General features: G+C 34.5%; 2 protein-coding genes across 3 annotated transcripts; both read left to right on the top strand.

The window, feature by feature from the left end:
• The first annotated feature begins 637 nt into the window (after nt 1-637).
• Nucleotides 638-6,754, top strand: LOC123525414 (exonuclease GOR-like). The gene is made up of 9 exons (XM_045304457.2): nt 638-784; nt 1,239-1,373; nt 2,623-2,712; nt 2,966-3,033; nt 3,700-3,816; nt 3,988-4,103; nt 4,564-4,702; nt 5,437-5,557; nt 5,835-6,754. Exons 1-9 carry the CDS (start codon nt 775-777, stop codon nt 5,894-5,896), a joined length of 858 nt encoding a protein of 285 aa, XP_045160392.2. The 5' UTR covers nt 638-774; the 3' UTR covers nt 5,897-6,754.
• A 7,259-nt stretch (nt 6,755-14,013) lies between these two features.
• Nucleotides 14,014-19,493, top strand: LOC123525363 (exonuclease GOR-like). Of its 2 annotated transcripts, XM_045304359.2 has the most exons (10): nt 14,463-14,703; nt 15,086-15,387; nt 15,744-15,878; nt 16,878-16,967; nt 17,210-17,277; nt 17,716-17,826; nt 18,120-18,235; nt 18,546-18,684; nt 19,048-19,168; nt 19,346-19,493. In XM_045304359.2, the coding sequence occupies exons 2-10, from the start codon at nt 15,111-15,113 to the stop codon at nt 19,432-19,434; spliced, it is 1,146 nt and encodes a 381-aa protein (XP_045160294.2). In that variant the 5' UTR covers nt 14,463-14,703; nt 15,086-15,110; the 3' UTR covers nt 19,435-19,493. The 2 variants fall into 2 exon arrangements, with proteins under 2 accessions (XP_045160318.2, XP_045160294.2); XM_045304383.2 differs by lacking the exon at nt 19,048-19,168 and having other exon boundaries at nt 14,014-14,703; nt 19,346-19,459.
• The last annotated feature ends 268 nt before the right edge of the window (nt 19,494-19,761 follow it).

Genomic DNA, 19,761 nt, shown 5'->3' with positions numbered 1-19,761 from the left:
AGATCCGTGCGTCAATTTACGGACCTAGTAAGCAAGTTTTAAGATGATATATCTTTAACTGGAAAATAATTGTTTTCTCAATCTCTTGCAATGTGAATTAAAGAAACTGAGTTACGACAGCGTATGAGATCAGCTGTCCTGTCGTTTCACCTTGCAAACCGTCATCCAAATACATCATTTTTTAGTTTAAGCAAATTACAATTGTCTGATATCGATTTTACCCCAAAACTAAAGTTATGCCAGTTATGCCGGAACCATATTTAAATTCTAAGGTATTTTTCGAGAACAATCTAAAATCCAAACAAACTACTTAGGGTAAAATACACAGAAAAAATTGATTCTAAGGTAGTTAGAAAAGAAAACAAATAGGAACCTTTTGATGCAGCTTGAAATTTAAAAAAAAATGTCTGACTGTGACCTTTTATTTACCAGCTGCTGAAAGATCGGCCGATTCACTTTCTCAAAGGCGTAGTATCATTATTTCATTTATCCTTTTGCAAGCTTATTATGACTTTTCTTATTTATTCGAATACCGAGTTAACCTGTAAGAACAGTAACGTTTTGGACAGCCCTCATTAAAAAAAGTGGGCTAGATTTTATAAATAGAATGCGAACTTTATCCAGTTATCTGTTAATTGCGCATTAACTTTCGCAGACTTTTGAAAAAATGACGTTGATGCTAAAATTAGACCATTGCCTCAGTGGTACCAAGTTGGAAAGGTATAAAAGGAGGGCCAAAATGAAGCAAACCGCCCTTTGGGAGAAAGGAAAATTATGGCATCAGGTAACAGCGTTTTGGTATTTTTTGTTTGTTTGTTTTTCATTGACCCTTTACCATGTAACTGTGATGAGGACAAAACTGAATAAAATATTTTGTAATAAAATGACTTTAATATTGATGAGAAGATAACCGGTCACAAAAATATTAATTTAATTTTTATTCCATTATTGTTTTTAAAAAGAATGGGTAAAATATTATTTACATATGTATCATACAAACAATATACGTTATTTATAAACATTTATAAAGAGACAAAGTCACTTTATTTAAGATTATATTTATATTCCCGGTTCAAAATATATCGCATGTTGGTTGAAGTTAACCTTTCTTGTAAAAATCGTAACAAAATACACCATTATTTCATTAGGTAGTTTGTTGTGTGACAAAACATTTTTCGTCGCAGTTAATTATTAAAACACTGGATGCTACCAGATTTAACTCACTTTTTCATTTACAGTGGACCAGTATAGAAAGTTCTCTCACCTGGCCCTGTCGGACTATAACCTTAGGAGACTTGACTATCCAAGGCCTGACCCAAACGGGGACGACGGCGCTGTAAAACTTTACGGGGATCACTTTGGATTTACTGCAGGTTTTAATAAATATTGTACACTAATCAACGTAACTGGCATGAAATTAATATATGAGCCGTGCCATGAGAAAACCAACATAGTGGGTTTGCGAGCAGCATGGATCCAGACCAGCCTGCGCATCCGCGCAGTCTGGTCAGGATCCATGCTGTTCGCTTTTAAAGCCTATTGGAATTGGAGAAACTGTTAGCGAACAGCATGGATCCTGACCAGACTGCGCGGATGCGCAGGCTGGTCTGGATCCATGCTGCTCGCAAATCTACTATGTTGGTTTTCTCATGGCACGGCTCATATATATGTATCAAAATATATTTTTTCTCAAGTTTACGAAAGTTGAAATCAAATTTAATTTGACAAACATTAGCTGCTGATGTATTATCAGCATAAGGGAAGTCATTTTCAAGTTTGTGAAATTACCTGAAGAGCACTATGCTGTTTGAACTGCTATATGATTGATTTTAGTATGAACTTTTAACATTTATCAAGAAACCAGCATATGGAAGTAATAGTAAAACCAATACGTCATAACATTGTCTTAAATCAGTTTTATTTTAAATTGAAATTATATATGAATATTTCTCGTACGGCAGTAATAGGCTCCTACTTGTACTGTTTGGTAATGCTTACGTGTAGAGATACAAGATATCAAAGTCTCACAATAAGTCCAAAGTCTCATCACAATTTTATAAGATTATCTATATCGGACTTTTTATTTAGTACGAACACGGGTAACACAAGTGTGATTTAATTTCGGAAAATCTGTGTATTTATAGACAATTTTACGCAACAGCAAATAGCAAAGTTAAATTAGAACACTGTAATAAATACCTTTAATAAGTCATCTAAAATTACAAGGACATTTTATAAAAATGGTAATTCATTATGTGGAAAAGAAATAATAGATCCAATCCTATGCATGTAATACTACATTTAAAATACATTTCAACGTCAGTAAATAAATGCAGAAAAAATTAACAAACCAAGTTGTTAAATGACAATAATATCGCGACAATTTGCACAAAGGCAATAGTTCGTCCACTTGTCTAGTTAATGTAACATTCCATTTCATCGAGGATCAGATATACAGGTTTACGTATTTCCAACAGTTTGAACAATATTTCAGTTTTGAACGTTTGTATTTAACAAAAATTGTTACTAAAATCGTTTGTTCCTGGGACACTTTCCATACATTTCATATTGACATAGTGAAAAACATACATTAAAAATAAAACAAAAATCTTATTTTATCAGGTAGGTGCAAGAGATGCGAAAAGCCATTCGATGTGACCTTTACAAACAGAACACAATGCGACTTCCACACCGAGAGATCTAGAAGATATGGTATGTATGAAGTAGTACGTGCATACATAAATGTAAGCAAAAACATCTGGTCACCACAAATACCATATTGTTCAACTCCTGTGCTGTAGAACTGCATCTTTGACCCTGTCAGGTCATAGAAACATTAATCAGATTTAAAAAGAAACTTTTGCCTGATGTTATGTGTTATATTATTAACTACTGAATAAATTGGTTCAAGTATAAGTAATGTAATTATATTTTTTCTAATGTTAGCTTATATCTTAATCTGTAGGTGGCAGACAACACCCACATGGATGCTGTGGAAAAGGGTTGGGCTCAAAAGGCTGTCGTATTGCTCCAGTATGTAGTCTTGGACGCATTATTTTATTGCAATCATTTTTATGTCTTCATCGTAAACAAAATTGTATTATATAGTAAGTGGCCCGGTGGTCCAGTGGTAACACGTTTGGCTGTCAATCCAGAGGTTCGGGGTTCGAATCCCGGTCCAGTCACAAAGAGGCCAATACTAGTTCTTTCCTGGAAAGACGGCTTCGCGTGTACCGGTGCTATACACTGTTACGTTAAAGAACCAGACTGTCTGTTCGCAACGAGATAGTAGTTTAATAGGATCTCTCTCTCTCTCTCTCTCTCTCTCCCTCTCTCTCTCCGTCTGGGGGCTTTGTCTAACTCTGTCCCTCTGGTCAGATCGCTCTGTGTCTGTACTAGTAGAAGATGAATTTGGCACCCTGAGTGGCTGCCTTTGCGCTATGTAAAGCGCATTTGAACGTGTTTATCATGAAAAGGGCGCTATATAAATCTGGTACTAGTATACTAAAACTGATACAACATTAATTTTACTTATCAAATGTAAAATCGTTTTAGAAAATGGATTTTGTTAGAGGGATAAAAAGGGCCCTAAAAGTCTTATTTTACTTACCACACTAAGGACTATTTCAGCTTTTTTTCACATATCCATATATGTAATTTAAAGATTTAATACAACAAAATCATTATCTTACAATTCAGAGTCACGTGTACAAGGGCAATCTGTACTTAGACTTGCAAGGATACAGGAAAACTCAAAGAAAGGAGGACTCGCCTGCTGACGGTAACTATGGCGTCTATGCCTTGGATACAGAGTCGGTAAGCTATTACACATAACAAACAAATCCATTACCCTGAATGTTTTATAATGAAATCCTTTTATTCAAGCCGGATGCCATCATCCTCATGCTATAACTAACTGTAGCTTTTACAGTATTTTGTGCAACCATTTCACTTTGTCCTCACACCAGATATATTTCACTGGTACAGGTTCACACTGTGAAGGGTTTGGAAGTGTGCAAGGTGTCTTTAATCGACACACAGCTGAATGTGGTCTACAACAAGTTTTGTCTACCAACGTCAGAGATAGTAGACTATAATACCATGTAAGTAGTTAAGGCCGGACCAAATTGTTATTTGTGCGATATTAGATAAAGTATTTCTTTAAGATAAGGCTATATTTATTAGTCATGTCTTTTTTCTTAGTTTTGCCAGTTTTTATATCGTTTAGAGCTAGTCCATTACTTAAGCTGGGTACCCTACCTCGCTTTTCACGGAATTGCACCCTAGTGTATCATTGTAAGCTTTCATGTTCTCTGCGAATGACTCCATATTGAATTCTGGTACTTGTAACATGTGCAAATGTTGAGGTTTGCTCAAAATATCGAGCTAGAGGCCATGGATGGTAACATGTATTATTAATACAGATTCTATCTATCTATGGACAGGCTTAATGCAACATTATCAGTTTGTCAAGGAGAGAATCCACTTTTTCTTTTTTAATTAATGCTGACCGAGGAAGGTAGTTATTGAGTCGCTATTTTTTCATCTTTTACATGCTTTTAGTTGGAGTGGTATTACTACAAGTGATCTTGAAGGTGTCACAAGGACATGCGATGAGATGCGAGATGAATTGTTGGAATTTATCTCTGCTGATACAGTAGTGGTTGGACACGGACTTAACCATGATTTTATATCACTGAAGGTAAGCAGCGTTCCAGATTGGTATTGGGTTAAATAAAGTATTTGCACAAAGTAAGTTTTCCCCTTATTATGCACATGATATACTAGACTGTGATTATAAGTAAAATAATGAGATACGCCATAATGATTTTTTCACATGTTTGACGTCGTGGGAGTGAGAGTCAATACACATTTCTTATTACACCAGTGTAATAACATTTTGATGTTGATGTCGTTTTAAGTAAGTAAGACGTTCGTCGAACTGACTTTGTCGACAATAGGTAAAGAGAGAAGGAACTTTGATGTTTTAGCAGGAAAAGTTGATACTTGATAAAAGATATACCTCACATTTTTTTTATATTATTCAACGCCTTTGAGAAATTCAGTATGAAGAAAACACTCGTGTAATATCCTTTGTACAAATGTTGTAATAAGGGTTATAGGGTCTATATATGTTAGTTCATTATAGATAGTTGTTGTAGATGCCATAAATTTACTTCTCATATTAAAAAGACCCTGCTGAACCTGATTAGCAGTTGTTTAGATTGGTTTCAAAAGATATTGTTATATGTTTCATAACTGAAAAGAAAAAAAAAATCTTTGAAAAATAACTGTATTCTTATTATTAAATTATTATTAAATTCTGTACCATTATATCGGTTGTCAGTTTTACTGATTGTTAAAATGCTTGGTTGAATTGAGAAAGAATTAAATTGTACATAAAATGATTAAACTTTGGTTTTATTTGGTTGGTAGATAATCCACGACAAGGCAGTGGACACGATCATGCTGTATCCCCACAACAGAGGACTGCCCTTGAGAAGGTCTCTGAAGGAGCTGGCGGAGAGTGTTCTTGGACAGAAAATTCAGACTGGAGGTAAACTCAAATCCTTAGATTACCAGGTGTCAACATTAGAAAGTATTTTGTAAAGGAAGACGTATTCTGATCAGTCTATCTAAACAAAATATAATTATAAGTAGTCGTACAATCGAGTATTCTTGTAACCAAAAAAACTTGTATTTGTCTTCAGTATAAATGAATATATAGGCGTTGTATGGCAGTATCAGAGATATGCTTAAAGTTTTGTCTTCTCATAGAAGGTGTTTTTTTTATTCATTACCAATAAAGGAAGATGATCTTGTCTTGTTTTCAGACGGACATGACAGTAAAGAAGATGCGGAGGTTACCATGAAACTGGCGCTCCGTAAAATCTAAACACATGCTTATCAAGAAATACACTAACATTGATAATATTGTTTACAAAACTTTTCTTTTTAACAAAATAAGTGACATGACATGAGATATTGTTTATCTCTATTTGAGCAACCACCAATAACCCATTTTATGTCATCGAAACCGAATTGACTCTTACAATGAAGATAACGTAAAAGGTCTAAAATTGCACATATTCAACCAAACATTCTTTTAATAGTTATGGGAAGATATATTTATCGCTTGTTTCAGTGCATGAGCCGTCTATATGAATCGCATATATTAACAATACCTGTCAAAGTTAACCTCTATTTTGAAAATATTCTTTGCTATATAAAGTTGGAGCTGTGCACCTATAAGCTTTTTCATGTAAAGTTTGAGTTGTGTACCATATACATTCTGTAATTATCTTTGCTTTTTGTACCATAAAGTCTTTGCTGAAAAAAAATTGGATAGGTGTACCGTTAGTTATCTTTAAAAAGTGTGTGAACTGTCACGAAACATGTTCTTTATTCTGTTTGGTGGATCTTTGGTGTAACAGGGGTTGTCGGCGGAAGATGTCCTTAGAAAATAATTTGAATCTAATTCAAATACAAAACGGACAATATTGTCGATGGCAAATGCATACCTTAATGGATTTTAATGATGATTTTAACACTTCAAAATTAAAAAACAAATGGTTGTGATATCATATTTTTTTTATCTATTGTGTTTATTTGTTTACTATTATCTCCTGTGATGTTTAATGATGTGATTAGTAAGGCATTCAACTCAAGTGTCATATATTTTCATTAACATTTATACTATAGGTATTTTAGAGAATGTATTTAATATAATGATTAAAGATAAAAAAAATCTTAATTTCGACTTTTTTTGACATAGAAAATTTCAATTGATATATTATGCATCAGACTTTGGAAAACAAAATAGTTGCGCTAAATATATAGCTTTGTAAAGGATGCTAATGGTGATAACGAAATAAACGGAACGTTTACAAAATCGGTTACATATCCCATTCATCCTTCGATTATTCTACAGTAAGAATAAAATATTAAATATGATAAATTGATAAAATATAAAACACATGAAAGGATCTTACATGCCTGTCTGTGTAGGACAGGAATTTCCCAACCTGGGGGACAGTGGGGAATGTGAAACCGAGCGCTATAAAGGATTCTTATCTGCGCTAACCCGAGGGTTGGGAAATACAGGCAGACATGTAAGATCATTTTTGTTGCATACGTTTACGAGTTTTAAAGATATTGTTAATTATAAAATCGTGCGTCTAAATTATGACGTCAAAATGTGCGTGTATAACTTGTCTTTTCCATAGGGAATGGATAAGGTGATCTACTACCGGGGTATCTTTGTCTTTCCCCACTGGGTAGACAAAGAAAAAATATCTGGTCGGGTCTCTTTCAGCTAATGTTCGTTTTCATCATATTTAGACACAGATATGTGCAAATTGTTTTGGTTCAATTTGATAATGGGTTTATCTGAATGCATGCATGACTTGGCATTACATCAAATTAAAAATACATACAACTGGAATAAATGACTGACAGAATAAAAAGTGTTTGTGTTCTTTCCTAAAAACAACCAAAACAAAGATCCATAGATTACAAACGTGTGTGTGTAGCCGCCAACTAAAAATTAAGAATCATAAACTAAAAAGAAATTGATTCCTAACTGCCCTACTCGGAATCGGTCAAATTTATGCCAAATGAACTATGTATCTTATGCCCCAAGTTCCGTAACATTTACATCCATTTGTGATTACAATGTGGTGATCTGTGTTCCTGTCTAGAAAAGATTTACGTCATAGTCGGCCTGCTTTGGGTGAACTACTTTATAAATTTGTCAAATACGCGTTTCAGATATTTAAGTCTGTAGCGTAGCTGGGTCATTTTTCATAGTACGCAGAGGTAATAGGGGTCGGGGTATTCTCCCCTTGATTTTTTTTTAATGTGAGAACGGCAAATGGTGCATTTTAGCGTGTATTAGAAGCAAAAACATTGCACGGAAACCTTGTTTTTTCTTTTTTTTTTATATAAAATGTATTATTTAACTAGGTATGTGCGTAATATTGCACGTGCAATATGTGGTTCAGTGATCCATGTTATATGTATGCAAGAATTAATTCAAAACAGATGGTAAGTGGTAACACACTTTCAAAATATCATTATGATTGGATATATAATTCATGAGAGATGTCTGTAAGTATATAAACGATATTTGTTAAAAGGAATTTTGCCACAACTCCAAACTGAATTACTAGACCAGTCAGCAAAGACATGTTAAGTTTTATGATACTGATACAAATATACCAAATCTGAAACGGATACCTTGCATAGAGAATGCATTTCGGCAAAGGTCAGCGACGTCTTCATTACGTCAACTTCGTTAAAGGTATTTCCCTTATCTTTTTTCAACTAAAACAGTATTCTGCAAAATATGTTTTACACTTTTTAGATTATTTGCAGTTACACCATCGTGGTCTCGCGCTTCATGCATCGCTTTCTCTAGCGGTATGAAAAGCGCAAGATAGCGATGGCGAAGCTCGAGATCGCAAAACTTTAGCAATTTCGCGCTTCGCCGTCGTGATTTCGCGCTGAGATCACTTCGCGTATGGCCTGCGCATGTGAGCGAAGCGTGAAGCGCGAAATCACGTTGGCAAAACGCAAGATCACGATGGCGAAGCGAAAAATTACGATAATTATCTATTCCGCGCTTTAGTTTAAACATATTTATTCCCAAGAGTACATAACATAGATTTGTATATTTACAACAACAAGTATTCCGCGCTTTGGCATCGTGATCTCGCGCTTCGCCATCATGATTTCGCGCTTTACCATCGTGATCCCGCGCTTCGCGTATCGCCTACCCATAATGGTGAAGCGTGAAACGCGACATCACGATCACAATGGTGAAGTGCGAATGTACGAAAATTTCAGGCTTTAACATTACCATTGGGTAGATATTGTACCAAAAATATATTGAATCATAAAACAAATATTAAAAACATAGCGCGATTGTTGATATATCTCAACGACATCTAAAACCAAGTATTACACTGAAATCTTGATTTGATCATTTTTAAGAATGTTGTTTAAGATCTTCTGAAATATGATACATATAATTTAGTTATCTATTAGGCCATTGAAAAATATGTAATCAACAAATAGATCTATAAAGAAAGAACATATGTTCGCCATTTTAACTTGTTAATTCTCGTGTTTTCGCTCAGCGGGGTCGCGGGACGAAAAACCGCTATTTAGCGGGGCGCGGAGCGAAAACATGATAATTAGCGGGGGCGAGGGGCGAGATTTAGTAACTGGAAAGTCGGGGGCGCGGTGCGAAAACTCGACGTTTAATCAGTGCTAATTATCGTGTTTTCGCCCCGCGCCACCGACATTCCAGTTACTAAATCTCGCCCCGCAACCCCGTTTTTTATCGTGTTTTTCGCTCAGCGCCCCCGCTAAATAGCGAGTTTTCGCCCCGCGCCCCGCCATTTTAATTTGTTAATTCTCGTGTTTTCGCTTGGCGGGTCGCGGGGCGAAAACACGAAATGGCAGAAATCAGCCACCATAGAAAGGAATAAGTTTTCGTGGTCAGAATACAGACTACCCCGATTACTATTCAAAGGATTCCAGAATTACAGTTAGTCATACTCCTTTTATCATTCGCACATTCTGTACACTAAGTCAATGGAGTAAAAAGGAGTAGTGTTCTGGAATGATTAGAATGTGTGCGGAATGTTCTAGGGAAAGCCTCGTGCAGACAAAACAGTCACTTTTACGACAATGGAAAACAGGTCTTGGCTAATACCAACTATGTATGGTTTTAATATTGCTGGGTACCAGAGCAGAACAGTGTATCATTTTATTTCTTGGACAATTGTTTGAATATTACTGTAAATTTTTAGAACACAGTTCGGATTTTTCAAAGGAATATGGTTATTGATTCATGTTAAGTTAATATCTCTGGATATCAAATTTCTATGTAACATTTTATACACAAAAGTTAATTCATTTTAAGAAATCGTTTGTATTTTGTTTTCCGCTGTGGTTATCAATGTGAATTGAAAACCGCATTATCCTAGAATAAGCCTAATGCAAACATAATACAGTAAACTTTTATTGGATTTTGATAAAACTACATTTTACAGACAGACTGGCATGTCAAACGTCTACTTCTTTGAAAATTTTAGCTCTTTGGGGTTCTTTTTTGGAAAAACGACAGTCTCGCGATCGATTACGGAAACCGGAATTACAGAATATTTGATGTATTCAATAGATACTATACATTTCTATTTGGCCGTTCAAATGATTTCCTTTTGGGAATCCAACATATCTTGATTTTAGCTACGTTCAACAAGTTTGATCAGATATATTTTTTCGATGACGTGTCTATTACTTCATTCATGCTTTTATTGGTAACAATATACAGACCCATATATGCAAACGTAAGTATAAATTTCATTAAGAAACCGCCTATTATAGAAGGGCAAAAGGTGGTCTCTTTATACAACTTGTCTTAATACAACAAAGTTGTTTTCTCTTAATGCAAGTGGTCTCTTCACATATGCGGTCGCTCGAGCAAGTTTAATTGTATATAAATCTACTTGCCAGATAAAGATTAAAATTAATGTATCCACTTGCCAGATAAAAACAAAGAACCACAGATTGAAAAGATTATGTGTACTTGTCGAACAAAAAAGAGCTATAAATTTAAATGCATTTATTTCTTCTTGCCCGGTTATATTTACGAAACAAGATCATATCATTCACTGCCAGATACCTTTACTTCCGTAAAAAGATGTCAATGTGACGATCTACAATTTTGTCTAAGATCTAGATCGCATGTGCGCTCAGCTAGCTTGCTTTGGTCAATCTTACGCCATTTACATATTTAGACAATCAGCTATTCCATTTAAAGACATTAAAGTTATAATCCTGTTAAAAATCACCATTAAAATAAAGCAAATAACTTTGTAGATTTATAGAAAACAGTCTAATGAACAAATTCGCCCGTTAGTTAGACTTGGATGGCCAACTATTGTTGAGATGCGAATGGATATAAAATCATGAAATATTTAATGACCAGCTGGTCACTAATTCACTCGCCAAGCTTCGCCGAATTCCGTAAACCAACGAAGACAGTGTCACGTGACAAAAATTTAAATACGTCGAAAACAACAATGGCTGATCGGCCGTGATAGGATTTTGTGTAAAGACGGCGGATAAATGCAGAAATTTACAAATATATTTTGCTTTTCGATGCCATTTCTACAAACAATGCATAAGTGTTATAATAAAATTAAGCCCGTTGTTAAATAAAAGGAAAGGCAGTTTACCAGAAAATGCGATACGAATGTTCTAGACATGTTGTTTTGTTTCTTAAAATAGATTAATGTGGCTCTTTGTACGGTCCCGTACGAACAATCATTTAGCGTGGCTCGTATTACGGTCCCGTATGTTTCATAATCAATTTGTCTACATCTGCACAGTAGTCCCTAGCTAAAAATTCAGCTCAGAGATGTTTATATAATATGCTGTTACGGATCTCTGAGCTAAAATGAATCCCGTACTAACACCTAACCAGGAATAGTTCCAGAAGTCTGTCACGCTATAAATTTATCAAATGCAATGGACTCGCCTTTTACTATACAATATTTCTAATCAATTTTCCTTTTGATCTGGCATAAATAATCCATGCAACATAATTTGAACACAAGTTTCAAATTGATAACGCTGTCTGCAATATTTTGTCCGTCATTGCAGTTGTCACCTGATCAGGGTACTCTTCATTTTGAAAAACCAATGGGCGGTAGAGAATCGTTATTTATTGACATTTTCTGAGAAATTGTATGTTGTTTTATAGATTTTATGAGATTAAATTAAATTCATAAATAGGTAAAATTTTGATACTGATTTTCAAGAATAACCACGTGCTCTGAACTGTTGCATGACATCATGAGTTTCTCACGAGAGACTGTGCGAGATGTTGCGGTTTGATACTGGCTAGTTAAACAAATGGGGTTTCGCCATAACTTAATGAATGCGACGCTCAGAAAATAAAAACAGTGTCAGTTAAGTTATGTTTGCCAGAACTAGATAGTCCCCATTGTCAATGACTGACTGGGACTGGGAGGCGACTGTCTGGTCAACACTTTTATTGAAAACACAAATTAGTGTGCAATATTAAAATCAGCACTATTATATTACAAGTTACAGGTTAAAAGATGATAAAACATATATTTCAGATTTGAACATCAGTAATCTAGGCCAATCCTGAACTCATTAAGAGTAGCACTAGATTTCACATGATGTGGTAGGTTGTTTCAGAGTCTAATGGTCCTTGGTGAAAAATTGAGTTCTTATGATAATGGGTGCGAGAGGAGGGAATATAAAAGTGAAGGGCCTGAGAGTCTAGCCGGTACTGGTGATCTACAAAAAACAACAACAATGGAATGACGGATTTTATATAAAAGAATCAGGGATGTAGGGATGTGAAATTTCTCCTTGTTTCTAACGTTTGCCAGTACAGTTAACATTTCTGTGATGCTTCATCTACAGACATAGTTGATTTGAACATATCTGGCGGCAGCCTTTCGTACTCTTTCAATTCCATATATTAGAGATTGTTGAATGCCAAACAGTTGAGCAATATTCCAATTATGGTTGAACATGTTTTATACGGAGTTTCTTAAATTTGTACATTTATCATTTGTTTGATCATTTCTTTTCATGTATTTTAGGGTCTTGTTTGTCTTTTTTGTGATCTAACACTGCTGGTTCGCCTAAATATTAAGCATTTTTATAGTTTTAAATTCATGGATATGTAGCTTATAGCGAAAAGCTATGTTTTTTTTATTTCTTTTTATATACCCTAATCACTTCGCATTATCGGAATTCAACTCCTTTGATCGGGTCTTTTTCCAAAGCTCTAATTTATGGAGGTACTGCTAGAAATTCACTCACAATCATGCATGATATTTATAGTGAGATAAACTACTGTATCATCAACAACGAGTCTTACGGTGCTTTTAAGTGAGCCTGGCAGGTGACTGATATGTTAAGAAAAGGCAAGGCCTAAGGACATAACCTTGCGGTACCCCTGATAGCAAATGTGGTATATCTGATTGAAGACCTTTTGTGTTCGTATTTAAAGGAAAGATTTAATCCACATGGATGTTTTTCTATATATACCTAATTGAAATAGCTTGTAGACCAGACGATTGTGATCGACTTTGTCAAACGATTTGATATAGTCCATTACTATTAGGTCTGTCTATTTACTAGCTTCAAGGTAATCAAAAATTCTTGAGTAATATTTAATAATTGAGATTCACAACTGTGCTTTGAGCGGAAGCCATGTTGGAAGGAATTAAGCAAATTCTATTATCTAGATGATTAATAATAGCAAGTAAGAGAATAGGTTTGTGATTGCTGGCTTTGCTTCGTGGGCCCTTTATGTATACAGGAACAACGATAGCCGTCCTCCAATCTTGTGGAACACTGCCGGTACCAAGTGAAGACATGTAAGTTTTAGTCTCATTTTTATAGAGGAGCAGTGTTTAAGCTGTGGGCGGACATTGTGTTGTAAGCTGCTTCTTTTACTTTCCTTTTTTTTTTTTTGTTGTTGTTTTCCCCCTTCTGATGAATCTAAGTGAATTGTTTGCTTTTGATGTGATGTTATCAACATATTCTGACCAAATGGGATATTTACTTAGTGTGACGCTCAGATATTTAGCAGCGTCTCTAGTTTTTAGAGAGAGAGAGAGAGAGAGAGAGAGAGAGAGAGAAGACTTATTATTGTCAATAATTAGTTCCAGTGTTATCAACCGAAATATGAAAGAAAAAGTAAGCATATTACATGATATTCAAACGATGATGTGAACTTCTATAGATGACATTTTTGTTATTCACACTTATTGCATATGTTTCATACGATGACAACAATATTGCACGCAGACATAAAATTTGCCTTTTTCTATATTCGAAATCATTTACTGTTTATGTGCGACTGAAAATTAAAGAAAAGTAAAGAAATCGGTTGAAAACATATCAGTTGAATGACTTCAGTACAATGTAATACAAAACTGCCGCACGAATAGCCACCTGCGGTTTATTTCACTATTCATACGGGACCGTACGATTAGCCACTTCCTTTAGCGTAGTCACGGACGTATCCGAATGATGGCGGTTGTGTCACTGAAACCGAAAGTAACATTTTTTATATCCGTCTCCATCGGTGGAATCTATCAATTTACAAGTAAATTTATCTAGCCAGTGTCTTCGTGAACGGATGTTTCATGCGTTTCTGTAGAAAAATGACCTTCCTATTACTTTCGCTACGTAATCTTATCTGGCCAGTATTATAACTTTAAGTACTCTGCTAGCTACTATTGTGAGATTTTACTCTATACCCGGAACTGAGACTTAACTGTATACTGCCTTGTTATTGATTACATAAATGTTTTATGGCCGGGTTTATTTACAGTTAAAACGCATATCAGATATAACTGTAATTTAAACTGACAAAAATTCCATGAACTGATAACAAAAGGAGATATATGAAATCCAATATCACTCCTTTTTTTCGAAAATGATATATTGAAAAACACTTGACGACACTTAAGAACAATATCAGTTTGAAAGTAGGGGTTTTACGTATTATATCTCCTATAATCAAACTACAGCTGGTAGGCCAGTAAGGATATGAGGTCAGAAGCTTTTTGATATTGTACTCAAGTTATTTTACGCTGCTGTTATAAGTCAGGAAGGTGAATATCTACAGCGCTTCAGGTACATCCTTTTATTCTATTAATTAATTTTGTTTTTGGCAAGAATCCATGTTTTTTGAGTCACACAAAATTTCTATAAATTTTAAACAGGATCAATATACATTTTTTTTCTACAAATTAAAGAAACATGTTTTTATTGTTATTTGCCTTGTTATATTGTTGTCTCCATTATAACTTCCTTATTCTTTATGCGTATTATCTTTTAAAAATCCACCAGGGATTAATCAAATATTAAGCAAACTTGTTACCCGAATCTAATGATTTCCCCCGTGTATACTGTATCGAAAAATCACTTGGGCTTGCCTTCTTAAGTAATAGTTATTGAAATAACAGCGGGGAAAACTAGCGTATAACATGATCATGAAAAACATTGTACATAATAGATAATTTACGAAAACGAAAGTAGAGATGAGCACAGCAGATAAAACCACAGTTGAGATGACAGAGCGGACAAATGATAAAATAGAGAAAGTTGGAGAGGAAAAAAATACAGAGGTCTGTGCCACGTCTAATGAGGCAAAGAATAACGAACGACCAGAACAAGAAGTAAAAGAAGTGGCGGAACAGACAAGTACCAACAATGGTGAACGGTCAGCAAACGTTCCGGGGCAGAAAAGGAAAGCAGATGCAGATCTGGACAGTCCGAATGAAAAGAAATCAAAAAAGCAGAAGCTGATTACAAAAAGTATGTTTTCTTTATTTTTCTCTTGACCCTTCTTAATTAAAGTTAACAGAAATATAGTTATTTGAAGCTGTATGCTTAACCACAGTATCAGACGAACAGAAATTCGCAATGTTATTCCTGTTACTACAAAGTCGTTTTATACACGAAGTGGAGGAATCAATGTCTCTTTACAATGGTAAAGTATTAAGTTTGCTTTTTACGGATAGAGTATAAAATGTTCTCATAAAGATTTCCGGGATACAATGTCTTCTCTACATCGCGTGCTTACTTTAAATAAATGTCCGTATTGATTATAATCTTTTTTCGTCTTTACTTCACATTATACGCTTGATAATTAACATACTTGCTGTTTTTAGAAAAAGTACATCAATGTTACGCCCGCCTGGCATTATCAGAAGATCTAATGAGAGAACTGGATTATCCGAGACCAGATCCATCGGGAAAAGAGGGCCATGTCAAGTTATACGGAAACCATTTCGGTTTCAAGGCAGGTAATAAATTAAATGTGACCCTTTTACTAACTATAATAGTCAGGTAAGTCAGTTTCCATTAGACGTTAAAATGTTCATACGGAAAAAAACCACTCGATTCAGATAAAATTTCTAATAAATTTTCCTTATTACTTGACCGATTTAATAAGATAAATAGCGTCGAGTATACTCAATACTTACCACAGACGCTTCGGCTGTGCCGGAGAAAGTATTCCTGCTTTCATGTCTTCGGCACTTTTAATTTTATTAAAATCCGTCATTAATAAGGAATTTATAAGCAAAGATGTTGCCTGATTTGATCGATTTTCCACGTATGTATTTTACCAAAATAGCACGGGGGTTGGCCTATCTGAATAGTCCTGGTGTAAATTATACATTTACGTATTAGAACAAAACTGATTTTTGGGAAGATAGTTTATCCAGAATACTTTGTGAGATTAGATAAACCAATATTATGCCATGGTTTCCAGTTGTTTATTGAAATATAAAGGTAGATTATATTTATAATTTTCACTGTACCGAAAAATGGAATTTTCATTTTAAAAGTTTCACTGTTAAACTACACTTGGTCAAAATATAAAAGAAATCTAAAACCCGTAAAAAATATTAAATCTTTTGTGAAATTTTAACATTACGTTGTCATGATTTTGCCAGTGACGTTGCCCCATACGCGTGTCGTTTATAAAACAGGTATAATTGTTAAATACTTGAAAAGACATGGAATAAAAACTATTTTATTTGTTTCCATATAAGACTGAAATATCTTTCACTCGCGAACACCAAATTTTAGTTTTTCTCTCGTGGCTACGTAATACGTGAAAATAATGCACCGGATGTTCAGTAGGTGAACGGTATTCCAGTCTTACTCTGGAACAAAAAAAAATACCAATCTTTATTTTTGGACATTATAACATTTTCAGTTTTATGTTTTTAGTCGCTGATGCATAATACGAAGTACATGCAAATCATGTTAGTTTAAAGATACTTTTGTTTCGTAAGGTTACTGTAAGAGATGCGACAAACTGTTTGATACTACGTTCTCCAGGAGAACTCAGTGTGACTTTCATATGGAACGATCCAAACGATTCAGTGAGTATTCTTCATAATTCAATACCCACAGGCATCACCTGAACCCGACGTAAATTCTTTTTTTTAAAACTTTCATGTGCATATTCCACTTTATATGCAAGTCATATATTAGTAATATTTAGTGTAACCCAATGTATACAGTTTTGAATGATATATCAATTTATTCTATAAACAGGATATGTCCCGATATTTGAAAATATTCCTGTCTTTTCTCAATTTATATCTTAAACTCTAATTTACAGATGGGCGGCAACATCCACATGGATGCTGCGGAAAAGGATACGGATCAAGAGGATGTCGCACGGCACCAGTAAATTTCTTTATTATGTACCTACGAATTTTCTATCTGAAAGACAGCCTGTATTTCACTAGTAAATACAAAGGTAATCAACTCCCATCGGATACGGAAAATATTGAATGGTTATGTGAAAAATGACGTTATCATGGCGTATCGACGCTCCATGCGTCAAACAGTTCACAGTTTAAAACAGTGCAAATCAATGTACTGTTATAATAATCCTATCTTCTCAAACGAAACATAGCTTTCTCCAAACTGACTTGTGAATATCAACACACATATTGCAAAAACCTGTTTTTATGCTTAAGTCAAAATTTAAAGTAGCATTTAACGCTTCATAAAATTTTATCCATCTTAGATATCAAATTCACCTGTAATATTTGTTAAATATATACAGCTATATATATTCGTTATCGTACCCGTGCCGAAACTGCATTGTATAAATTTCAGAGTCACGTGCATAAAGGTAACCTTTATCTTGATTTGGAAAATTACAAAGCAACAGAAAAGAAGGAAAGTGAAAACGACAAATACACGATATATGCTGTAGATACGGAATCGGTAAGCAATACATTCTAAACTAGCATTGTAACTGAGAAAACAGTTTAGATCATAAGAAATAGTTTCAATAGTTACGTATTTTTTGTAGAAAAAACGCATATGGTACCTGTATTGTAACTGTTTTTAATCATGTTTTACACAATTATTTTAAAATGGCTTTTATAATATTTCTTTCTTTTACGCCCATGTACTTACTACATTTAAATAGGTGAGGTGTTGTGTTGTAAAGCGATTAAGTTGTCGGCCACTCACCAAATGCGATAATAGTTTATTTAACCATTTTTGTATTATAGATCCATACAAAGAAAGGCATAGAAGTTTGCAGAGTGACTGTCGTTGACCGCAAGCTGAAGGTGGTCTATAACGAATTTTGTTTACCTACAACTGAAGTGGTGGACTACAATACAATGTAAGTGCCTTTATACGACCTCCCCTCATCAGCTCACATATAAGAAAGTGAGATCTTTATAGCTGACTACAGATTAAGCAATTGACACAAGTTGCTCTACATTAGAATAGTCTTCAAGATGCATTTTGAGGCAGACATGAGGAAATCGTAATGAACTCATGTCCGCTTTATTTTAGTTAAATAGACAATTTAAGTTCTGTTTATGCCTTTTTACTCTGCATGACTTATAAATTATAATTAGAAACTGCAAAGATTCAAATTTGTTGTAATTTAAAACTTTTATATTTGGCACCTTTTTTTACTTCTTCAGCTGGAGTGGCATTACCGAAAAAGATCTTAATGGTGTAACAAAGACATTTGAGGAGCTTCGTGATGACATGTTGAAACTTTTCTCTGCAGATACGATTCTAGTTGGCCACGGGCTTAGTTCTGACCTTATAGCTCTGAAGGTGTTTGTAGAAACTTTATCAGAAGTTTTTCTTACTCCTTAGTTTATACATTTTAAAACGTACCTTTTAATGTAGTTCAGAGAAGTGACGTTTTATTAAAATACACTCATTTTAACAAGCGATAGTAGTGTGGGCAGACTTACAAAATCCTAGATGTATAATGAAAACTGATTAATAGTAGATGCTGACACCCTTCACCTTGCTACAATTGTTTAGGTGGTACTTATAAATAAATGAATCGATTCCGTGGTCTCAAAGGAACAGAAAATATTAACACTGAGTTCAAGCACGGAGAGACAAGTCACTGAAGCATATTTAATGCTACAGACTTCTTTGTTACAAAAAAATTATATATACTTTTAGATTGTCCACAACAAAGTAATTGATACTCTGTATTTATATCCACATCATCGGGGATGGCCATTGAAAAGATCGCTCAAGGACATTGCATTGTCAGAACTGGGCATGCGCATACAAGACGGAGGTAAAATGACTTGCAAATGATAAGCTGGTACAAAAATCTGCTTAAGCGCTATTATGAACTGGAAAAAATATTTCATTTAACACTGTAACAAATAATGATTCCGTCACATAATTTATATAGCTGAACTGATTTCATAATGAAATAAAATACTTGTTTTCGTTTCTTTTGCTGTTACAGAAGGCCACGACAGTACAGAAGATGCAGTTGCTGCTATGAAACTGGCTTTGAAAAAGGTCGCGCCAATGCTTAAGAAACTGAAGGCATAGAAAATGACTGTGATTTTTTTTGTGATAACACAGAAATTTGCGAACAGTTAATAAATTATCAGTGGGAGGAAAGGTTCAAAGATGACTTTATATATTCCTACGACAGCTATGCTACTTTGCGTATTTTATGATATATCTTATTCATCAACTTGGGTATAGGTTAAAAAGAGAATGTTTTATCTACATGCAGTGTATATCTGACATTGAAAAATAACAAGTAACAGAGGAAGTAAATATTTCAGTGTGAAGATCTTTAAAGCCTTTGCGAAATGGTTATTTGATTTATACTTATTTCCAATGATTGTTTTTAATATTTAGATGGATACT

Source organism: Mercenaria mercenaria, chromosome 1 (genome assembly GCF_021730395.1).
Source record: "Mercenaria mercenaria strain notata chromosome 1, MADL_Memer_1, whole genome shotgun sequence".
Taxonomy (NCBI): Eukaryota; Metazoa; Mollusca; class Bivalvia; order Venerida; family Veneridae; genus Mercenaria; species Mercenaria mercenaria.
The sequence above is the reverse complement of the archived record's forward strand: the minus strand, read 5'-3'. Positions and strand labels throughout refer to the sequence as shown.

Bases quoted from the DNA above. Each gene is read 5' to 3' on its own strand.
- LOC123525363 (XM_045304359.2), top strand. From the start codon at position 15,111: ATGAGCACAGCAGATAAAACCACAGTTGAGATGACAGAGCGGACAAAT. The intron at 15,879-16,877 runs GTAATAAATTAA...TTGTTTCGTAAG, and splicing joins CCATTTCGGTTTCAAGGCAG to GTTACTGTAAGAGATGCGAC. The intron at 19,169-19,345 runs GTAAAATGACTT...TTGCTGTTACAG, and splicing joins CATGCGCATACAAGACGGAG to AAGGCCACGACAGTACAGAA.
- LOC123525414 (XM_045304457.2), top strand. The intron at 1,374-2,622 runs GTTTTAATAAAT...TTATTTTATCAG, and splicing joins TCACTTTGGATTTACTGCAG to GTAGGTGCAAGAGATGCGAA. The intron at 3,034-3,699 runs GTATGTAGTCTT...CTTACAATTCAG, and splicing joins AAGGCTGTCGTATTGCTCCA to AGTCACGTGTACAAGGGCAA.